At 67.9% G+C, this 9,875-nt stretch overlaps 2 protein-coding genes across 2 annotated transcripts; both read left to right on the top strand.

Annotated features, from left to right (window-relative positions):
- The first annotated feature begins 593 nt into the window (after nucleotides 1-593).
- Nucleotides 594-5,025, top strand: LOC133750520 (basic proline-rich protein-like). The gene is made up of 7 exons (XM_062180098.1): nucleotides 594-1,108; nucleotides 1,296-1,530; nucleotides 1,642-1,931; nucleotides 2,759-3,130; nucleotides 3,317-3,613; nucleotides 3,734-3,952; nucleotides 4,443-5,025. The coding sequence occupies exons 1-7, from the start codon at nucleotides 594-596 to the stop codon at nucleotides 5,023-5,025; spliced, it is 2,511 nt and encodes an 836-aa protein (XP_062036082.1).
- Nucleotides 5,026-6,425: 1,400 nt separating this feature from the next.
- On the top strand, nucleotides 6,426-9,822 carry LOC133750521 (uncharacterized). The gene is made up of 8 exons (XM_062180099.1): nucleotides 6,426-6,769; nucleotides 6,969-7,606; nucleotides 7,725-8,020; nucleotides 8,138-8,251; nucleotides 8,461-8,736; nucleotides 8,898-9,019; nucleotides 9,139-9,458; nucleotides 9,704-9,822. Exons 1-8 carry the CDS (start codon nucleotides 6,426-6,428, stop codon nucleotides 9,820-9,822), a joined length of 2,229 nt encoding a protein of 742 aa, XP_062036083.1.
- The last annotated feature ends 53 nt before the right edge of the window (nucleotides 9,823-9,875 follow it).

The following is a 9,875-nucleotide window of genomic DNA, read 5'->3' on the forward strand; positions in this document are numbered from 1 at the left end:
TCCCTGGGCACCCCAGATGCGACTCCGCCCCCCACCCAGATCCCCAGCCCATGCAGACACTGTGAGAGTCCTCCTTGGGCACCCCAGACGCGACTCCGCACCCAGCCCAGATACCCAGGCCCTGTAGGTACTGCGAGAGCCCTCCCTGGCACCCCAGACGCGACGCCGCCCGCCGCCCAGATCTGCAGCCCTGCAGGCACTGTGAGAGCCCTCCCTGGCACTGGAGACGGACCCGCCCCCTGCCCAGATCCCCAGCCTCTGCAGGCACTGCGAGAGCCCTCCCTGGGTACCCCAGACACGACCCCGCCCCCTCTCAGAATCCAAGCCCTAGCAGGCACTGCAATAGCCCTCCCTGGGCACCCCCAGACTCAACCACGCCCCCCTCCGAGAATCCAAGCCCATGCAGGCACTGCGATAGCCCTCCTGGGGCACCCAGACGTGACCCCCGCCCTCTGCCCAGGTCCCAAGCCACTTCACACACTGCCAGAGTCCTCCCTGGGCAACAGAGATGCAACTATCCTCGCCCAGATCCCCAGAAACTGCAGGCACTGCGAGAGCCCTCCTGGGGCACCCCAGACGTGACCTCTCCCACGATGAGATCCCTAGACCCTGCAGGCACTGGGAGAGCCCTCCCTGGGCACCCGAGATGTGACCCGCCCCCCTCCAGAATCCAAGCCCCTGCAGGCACTGCGATAGCCCTCCATGGTCACAGGAGACACGACCTGCCCCCGCCCAGGTCCCCAGCCCTAGCAGGCACTGTGAGAGCCCCACCCCCCCCAGGGACCCCAGACGAGACCCCGCAACTGCCCAGGTCCCAAGCCATTGCAGGCATTGCGAGTGCCCTTCTCGGCTCCCTACAAATGACCCGCCTGCGCCCAGATGCCCAGCCCAGTAGGCACAGCGAGAGACCTCCCTGGCACCCCAGATATAACCCCGCCACCTGCCCAGGTCCCAAGAACCAGCAGGCATTGCGAGAGACCTTCCTGGGCAACCGACTTGCGACCGGCCGCGTCCTTGATCCCCAGCCCCTGTCGGCACTGCGAGAGCCCTCATTGGGCACCCAGACGCGACCCCACCCTCGCCCAGATCCCCAGCCCCTGCAGGCACTGTGAGAGCCCTCCTTGGGCACCCCAGACGTGACCCCGTCCCCTGCCCTGGACCCATACCCTGCACACACTGCGAGAGCCCTCCCTGGGCACCAGAGACGCTTCCCCGCCACCTGCCCAGGTCCTAAGGCACTGCAGGCACAGCGAGAGCCATTCTGGGCACCCGACACGCGATCCGCCCCCCGCCAGATCCCCGGCCCAGCAGGCACTGCGAGAGCTCTCCCTGGGAACCCGAGACGCGACCCGCCCCTCCCCAGACCCCCAGGCCCTGCAGGCACTGGGAGAGCCCTCCTTGGGCGTCCCAGACGCGACCCCGCCCCAGCCCAGATCCCCAGGCCCTATGGGAACTGCAAGAGCCCTCATTGGGCAGCCAAGACGTGGCTCGCCCACGCCCAGGTCCCGAGCCCCTGCAGACACTGCGAAGGTCCTCACTGGGAACCCAGACGCGACCCCCGCCCCCCCCAGACCCCAGCCCCTGCAGGCACTGTGAGAGCCCTCATTGGGCACCCCAGATGCGACCCCGCCCCCTGCACAGGTCCCCAGCACCTGCAGGCACAGCGAGCGCCCTCATTGGGTACCCGAGATGCTAGCCCGCCCCCCTCCCAGATGCCCAGCCTCTGCAGGCAGTGCGAGAGCCCTCATTGGGCACCCCAGACGCGACCCTCTCCTGCCCAGGTCCCAAGCCACTGTAGGCACTGTGAGAGCCCTTCCTGGGCACCCGAGAGTCGACACGCCCCCGTCCGGGTCCCAGTCCCTGCTGGCACTGCAAGAGACCTCCCTGGGCACCCAAGTCGTGACCCGCCCCTGCCCAGGCCCCCAGCCCCTGTAGGCACGACGAGAGACCTGCTTGGGCACCCCAGACGTGACCCCGGCCCCCGCCCAGATCCCCAGCCCCTGCAGGCACTGTGAGAGCCCTCCCTGGGCACCCCAGATGCGACTCCGCCCCCCACCCAGATCCCCAGCCCATGCAGACACTGTGAGAGTCCTCCTTGGGCACCCCAGACGCGACTCCGCACCCAGCCCAGATACCCAGGCCCTGTAGGTACTGCGAGAGCCCTCCCTGGCACCCCAGACGCGACGCCGCCCGCCGCCCAGATCTGCAGCCCTGCAGGCACTGTGAGAGCCCTCCCTGGCACTGGAGACGGACCCGCCCCCTGCCCAGATCCCCAGCCTCTGCAGGCACTGCGAGAGCCCTCCCTGGGTACCCCAGACACGACCCCGCCCCCTCTCAGAATCCAAGCCCTAGCAGGCACTGCAATAGCCCTCCCTGGGCACCCCCAGACTCAACCACGCCCCCCTCCGAGAATCCAAGCCCATGCAGGCACTGCGATAGCCCTCCTGGGGCACCCCAGACGTGACCCCGCCCTCTGCCCAGGTCCCAAGCCACTTCACACACTGCCAGAGTCCTCCCTGGGCAACAGAGATGCAACCTATCCTCGCCCAGATCCCCAGAAACTGCAGGCACTGCGAGAGCCCTCCTGGGGCACCCCAGACGTGACCTCTCCCACGATGAGATCCCTAGACCCTGCAGGCACTGGGAGAGCCCTCCCTGGGCACCCGAGATGTGACCCGCCCCCTCCCAGAATCCAAGCCCCTGCAGGCACTGCGATAGCCCTCCATGGTCACAGGAGACACGACCTGCCCCCGCCCAGGTCCCCAGCCCTAGCAGGCACTGTGAGAGCCCCACCCCCCCCAGGGACCCCAGACGAGACCCCGCAACTGCCCAGGTCCCAAGCCATTGCAGGCATTGCGAGTGCCCTTCTCGGCTCCCTACAAATGACCCGCCTGCGCCCAGATGCCCAGCCCAGTAGGCACAGCGAGAGACCTCCCTGGCACCCCAGATATAACCCCGCCACCTGCCCAGGTCCCAAGAACCAGCAGGCATTGCGAGAGACCTTCCTGGGCAACCGACTTGCGACCGGCCGCGTCCTTGATCCCCAGCCCCTGTCGGCACTGCGAGAGCCCTCATTGGGCACCCAGACGCGACCCCACCCTCGCCCAGATCCCCAGCCCCTGCAGGCACTGTGAGAGCCCTCCTTGGGCACCCCAGACGTGACCCCGTCCCCTGCCCTGGACCCATACCCTGCACACACTGCGAGAGCCCTCCCTGGGCACCAGAGACGCTTCCCCGCCACCTGCCCAGGTCCTAAGGCACTGCAGGCACAGCGAGAGCCATTCTGGGCACCCGACACGCGATCCGCCCCCGCCAGATCCCCGGCCCAGCAGGCACTGCGAGAGCTCTCCCTGGGAACCCGAGACGCGACCCGCCCCTCCCCAGACCCCCAGGCCCTGCAGGCACTGGGAGAGCCCTCCTTGGGCGTCCCAGACGCGACCCCGCCCCAGCCCAGATCCCCAGGCCCTATGGGAACTGCAAGAGCCCTCATTGGGCAGCCAAGACGTGGCTCGCCCACGCCCAGATCCCGAGCCCCTGCAGACACTGCGAAGGTCCTCACTGGGAACCCAGACGCGACCCCGCCCCCCCCAGATCCCCAGCCCCTGCAGGCACTGTGAGAGCCCTCATTGGGCACCCCAGATGCGACCCCGCCCCCTGCACAGGTCCCCAGCACCTGCAGGCACAGCGAGCGCCCTCATTGGGTACCCGAGATGCTAGCCCGCCCCCCTCCCAGATGCCCAGCCTCTGCAGGCAGTGCGAGAGCCCTCATTGGGCACCCCAGACGCAACCCTCTCCTGCCCAGGTCCCAAGCCACTGTAGGTACTGTGAGAGCCCTTCCTGGGCACCCGAGAGTCGACACGCCCCCGTCCGGGTCCCAGTCCCTGCTGGCACTGCAAGAGACCTCCCTGGGCACCCAAGTCGTGACCCGCCCCTGCCCAGGCCCCCAGCCCCTGTAGGCACGACGAGAGACCTGCTTGGGCACCCCAGACGTGACCCCGGCCCCCGCCCAGATCCCCAGCCCCTGCAGGCATGGGGGAGCCCTACCATTCACACTAGATAGGACCCCGCACCCCGCCTGTGTCCCAAACCCTGCAGAAATGGCGATAGCGCTACTCTGGCCACCCCAGACGGAACTCTGAATTCTACATGGGCCCCACTCCTGCATGCTGGCTGAGGGCTCTACCTGGATATCCCAGCAAGCATTGCGAGAGACCACCCTGGGCAGCGGATTTGCGACCCGCCGCAGCCTAGATCCCCAGCCCCTGCAGGCATGGCGAGAGCCCTCCCTGGGCACCCCACACGCAACACGCCCCCTGCTCAGTTCCCAACCCACTGCAGGTGGGTTACCCGAGATGCAACCCGCCCCCGCCCAGATCCCCAGCCCCTGCAAGCACTGCGAGAGCCCTCCAAGGGCACTCGAGAAGCGACCCGCCCCTACCTAGATCCCCAGCCCTAGCAGGCACTGCGAGCGCCCTCCCTGGGCACCACAGAAGCCGCCCCGCCCGCTGCCCAGTGCCCAAGCCCCAGCAGACACTCGAGAGCCATCCCTGGCACCAGAGATGGGACCTGCCCCGCCCAGATCCCCAGCTCCAGCAGGCACTGCGAGAGCCCTGCCTGGGAACGCCAGACGCGACCCAGCACCCTGCCCAGGTCCCCAGCCCCTGCAGGCATTTTGAGCGCCCTCTCTGGGCACACCAGATACGTCCCCGCCCCCTGCCCACGGCCCCAGCTCCTGCAAGCACTGTGAGAAGCCTCCATGGGCACCAGAGACGTGACCCGCCCCTCTCCGGGTCCCAGCACCTGCAGGCACTGCAAGAGCCCTCGTTGGGCACCAGAGACGCTTCCCCGCCCCCTGCCCAGGTCCCAGCCACTGCAGGCACAGCGAGAGCCCTTCTGGGCAACCGACAGGCGACCCGCCCCCGCCCAGATCCCCGCATCCTGCAGGCAATGGGAAAGCCCTCCCTGGCACCCCAGGTACAACCCCACACCCCGCTCCTGTCCCAAACCGTGCAGAAATGGCTCTAGCGATACTCTGGATAACCCAGATGCGACCTGCCCAATGCCCAGATCCCAAGCCCCTGCAGACACTGTGAGAGCCCTCCCTGGGCACCCAAGACGCTACCCATCCACGGCCAGATCCTAAGTCCCAGCAGGAACTACAAGAGCCCTCCCTGGGCACTCAAGATGCTTCCCTGCCTCCTTTCCAGATCCCCAGCCCCTGCAGGCACTGTGACAGCCCTCCTTGGGATCTCCAGACATGACCCCGCCCACCCCCCAGATCCCCAGCCCCTGTAGGCTCTGCGAGAGCCCACACTGAACACCCCATACAGGACCCCACCCCCACCAGGATCACCAGCCACAGCAGGCATTGTGAGAGCCCTCATGGGGCCACCCCAAGATGCGACACCGCCCCCTGCACAGGTCCCCAGCCCCTGCAGGCACTGCAACAGCCCTCCTTTGGCTCTCCAGACGCGACCCCGCCCCCCACCTCTGCGCAGATCCACAGCCCCTGTAGACTCTGCGAGAGCCCACACTGAACACCCCATACAGGACCCCACCCGCGCCAGGATCCCCAGCCCCAGCAAGCATTGTGAGAGCCCTCATGGGACACCCCAGACGCAACCCCGCCCCCTGCACAGGTCCCCAGCACCAGCAGGTACTGCGAGAACCCTCCTTGGGCACCTGAGAAGCGACCTGCCCCTGCCCAGATCCCCAGCCTCTGCAGGCACTGCCAGAGCCCTTATGGGCAACCCAGACCCGACCCCACCACCTGCCAAGGTCCCAAGCCACTGCAGGCACAGCTAGAGCAATACCTGGGCACCCGAGATGCGACCCACCCCCGCCCAGATCCCCAGCCCATGCAGGAACTGTGAGAGCCCTCCTTGGCAATAGAGACGCGACCCGCCCCGCCCAGATCCCCAGCCCCTGCAAGCACTGCGAGAGCCCTCCTTAGGCGTCCCAGAGGAGACCCCTCCCCTGCCCAGATCCCCAGCCTCTGCAGGCACTGCGAGAGCCCTCCTTGGGCGTCCCAGACATGACCCCGCCCCTGCCCAGATCCCCAGCCACTATAGGCACTGTGAGAGCCTTCATTGGGCACCCAGATGCGACCCCACCCCTGCCCAGATCCCCCGTCCCTGCAGGCACTGCGAGAGACCTCCTTAGGCATCCCAAACGAGACCCCGTCCCTGCCCAGATGTTCAGCCCCTATAGGCACTGCGAGAGCCTTCACTGGGCACCCGACGCGACCCCAGCCCCGCCCAGGTCCCCAGTCCCTGCAGGCACTGTGAGAGCCATCATTGGGCACCCCAGACGGGACCCCGAACTCCCCGCCCAAAATCCCCAGACCATGTAGGCACTCGAGAGCCCTCCCTGGGCACCCGAGACGTGACCCGCCCCCGCCTAGATCCCCAGCACCTGCAGGCACTATGACAGCCCTTCTTGGGCTCTCCAGACGTGATGCCGCCCACCCCCCAGATCCCCAGCCCCAGCAGGATCTGCGAGAGCCCTCATTGGGCACCCCATACGCGACCCCACCCCGGCCCATATCCCCAGCCCCTGAAGGCACTGTGAGAGCCCTCATTGGGCATCCCAGACGTGACCCCGCCCTCTGCACAGGTCCCCAGCACCTGCAGGCACAGCGAGCGCCCTCATTGTGTACCCGAGACGCTACCCCCGCCCCCCTTTCAGATGCCCAGCCCCTGAGGGCAGTGCGAGAGCCCTCATTGGGCACCCCAGACGCGACCCCCTCCTGCCCAGGTCCCAAGCCACTGTAGGCACTGTGAGAGGCCTTCCTGGGCACCCGAGAGGCGACACGCCCCCATCCGGGTCCCAGTCCCAGCTGGCACTGCAAGGCCTTCCTTGGCACCCAAGACGTGACCCCGCCCCCTTCCCAGGTCCAAAGCCCCTGCACGCACTGAGAGCCCTCCCTGGGCACCCAAGAAGTGACCCACCCCTGCCCAGATCCCCAGGCCCTATGGGAACTGCGAGAGCCCTCATTGGGCATCCAAGACGTGGCCCGCCCACGCCCAGGTCCCGAGCCCCTGCAGACACTGCGAAGGTCCTCACTGGGAACCCAGACGCGACCCCACCTCTGCCCAGATCCCCAGCCCCTGCAGGCACTGTGAGAGCCCTCATTGGGCACCCCAGATGCGACCCCCGCCCCGTGCCCTGATCCCATGCCCTGCAGGCACTCTGAGAGCCCTCCCTGGGCACCAGAGACGCTTCCCCGCCACCTGCCCAGGTCCTAAGGCACTGCAGGCACAGCGAGAGCCATTCTGGGCACCCGACACGCGATCCGCCCCCGCCAGATCCCCGGCCCAGCAGGCACTGCGAGAGCCCTCCCTGGGAACCCGAGATGTGACTCGTCCATGGCCAGATCCTCAGTCCATTCAAGAACTGCAAGAGCCCTCCCTGGGCACCCAAGACCCTTCCCCGCCTCCTGCCCAGATCTCCAGCCCCTGCAGGCACTGCGACAGCCCTCCTTGGGCTCTCCAGACGCGACCCCCCCCCCCCAGATCCCCAGCCACTGTAGGCTCTGCGAGAGTCCACACTGAACACCCCATACAGGACCCCACCCCCGCCAGGATCCCCAGCCCCAGCAAGCATTGTGAGAGCCCTCCCTGGGCACCCCAGACACGACCCCGCCCCCTGCACAGGTCCCCAGCACCTGCAGGCACTGCGAGAGCCCTCCATGGGCACCTGAGAAGCGACCTGCCCCTGCCCAGATCCCCAGCCTCTGCAGGCAGTGCGAGAGCCCTCACTGGGCACCCCAGACGCGACTCCGCCCCTGCCCAGATCCCCAGCCGCTGCAGGCACTGCCAGAGCCCTTCTGGGCACCCCAGACCCGACACGCCCCCGTCCAGATCACAGTCCCTGCACGCACTGCGAGAGCCCTCCCTGTGCATCCCAGATGCGTCCCCACCCCCCGGCCCCCCTGTGTCCCAACTCTTTTAGGAATGGCGATAGCCCTGCTCTGGCCACTGCAGGCGGGACCCCGCCTCCTACCCGGCTCCCCAACCCTGTAGGCAAGCTGAGGGCCCCGCCCTGGGCACCCCAGATGCAACCCCAGCCACTGTGGCACAGCGAGGTCCCCGCCCTGGAAACCCCTGATGATGTTCCACACCCTGTCTGTGTTCAGTGTCCCAAGCCCCAGCATGCTTGGCAAGAGACCTCCCCTGAGCACCCCATGCGAGACCCCAACCCCTGTCAGGGTCCCCACCACTGCAGGCAGAGGAAGGGCCCCGCAGGAACGGTGAGGGCAGGCCCAGAGGGATCCCCGCCCTACACACCCAGGACAGAAGCCCATCTCACTCACCTGGGTCCCCAGCCCCTGTGGCACAGCGAGGGCCCCGCAGGCACACTAAGGGCCCCGCCTTGGGCACCCCAGACGCATCCACGGCGATAACCCGGATCCCCACACGTGACCCTGCCTCTTACCCGGGCCCCCACTCGTGCATGCAGGCGAGGGCCCAGCCCTGTGCAGCCAAGACGAGACCCCGCCGCAAGATGGGGTCCCCAGCCCTACAGGCACAGAGAAGACCCTCAGGCACAGCGAGGGACTGCCCTAGGCATTGCATTTGTGACCACGCCCCCGCCTGGTCCCCAGCCCCTGCAGGCACTGCAAGAGCCCACCCTGGGCACCTGAGAGGCGACACGCCCCCTTCTGGGTCCCAGTCCCTGCAGGCACTACAAGAGCCCTCCCTGGGCACCCAAGACACGAAACCGCCTCCTGCCAAGGTCAGAAGCCCCTGCAGGCACTGGGAGAGCCCTCCCTGGCACCCCAGATGTGACCCCTCCCCCCACTCGGGTCCCATCCCTTGCAGGAATGGTGATAGCGCTGCTCTGGACACCCCAAACGGGACCTCAGTTTCTACCCAGGTCTCCACCCCTGCAGGCAGGCTGAGGACCCCGCCCCGGGGCACTCCAGAAGCGACCCCGCCCCCAGGCCAGGTCCAAAGACCCTGCTGGCACTGCCAGAGCCCTCCCTGTGCACCCTGGAGGCAACCCGCCCACCGCCCAGGTAACCAGCCACTGCAAACACTGCGAGAGCCCTCCCTGGGCACCCAAGTTATGACCCCGCACCCCGCCCGTGTCCCACACCCTGCAGGAATGGCGATAGCACTGCTCTGGCCACCCCAGACGGGACTCTGCATACTACTCCGGCCCCACCCCTGTAGGCAAGCTGAGAGGCCTCCCTGGGCACCCCAGACGCGACCCCGCCTCCTGCCCGGGTCCCAAGCCACTGCAGGTACTGCAAGAGCCCTCCCTGGGCACCCCAGACGCGACCCGCGCCCGGCCCCGATCCCTAGCCCCTGCAGGCACTGTGATTGTCCTCCCTGGGCACCCAAGATGCGACCCCACACCCTGCCCGGGTCCCAAACCCTGCAGGAATGGTGACAGCTCTGCTCTGGCCACCCTCGATGGGACCCCGCCTCCTACCCAGGTCCCTACCCCTGCAGGTAGGCTGAGGGCCCCGCCCTGGGCACCCCTGACTCGACCCCGCCCCCCACTCGGGGCCCAATCCCCTGCAGTAATGGTGATAGTGCTGCACTGGCCACCCCAGATAGGACCCTGTCTCCTACCCGGGTCCCCACCCCTGCAGGCAGGCTGATGGCCCCGCCCTGGGCACTCCAGAGGGGACCCCATATCCTTCCCATGTCCCCGCCCCTGTAGGCACTGTGAGTGCCCTCCCTCAACACCGCAGACACGACCCTGCCCCCTGCCCGTGGCCCAATCCCCTGCAGGAATGGCGTGAGCCTCACCCTGGCCACCCAGTTGGGAGCCCGCCTCCTACCCCCGTCCCCACCCCTGCAGGCAGACTGAGGACCCTGGCTTGGGCACTGCACATGGGACCCAGCCACCCACCCACGTCCCCA

This window comes from Lepus europaeus, chromosome 21 (genome assembly GCF_033115175.1).
Source record: "Lepus europaeus isolate LE1 chromosome 21, mLepTim1.pri, whole genome shotgun sequence".
Classification (NCBI taxonomy): Eukaryota; Metazoa; Chordata; class Mammalia; order Lagomorpha; family Leporidae; genus Lepus; species Lepus europaeus.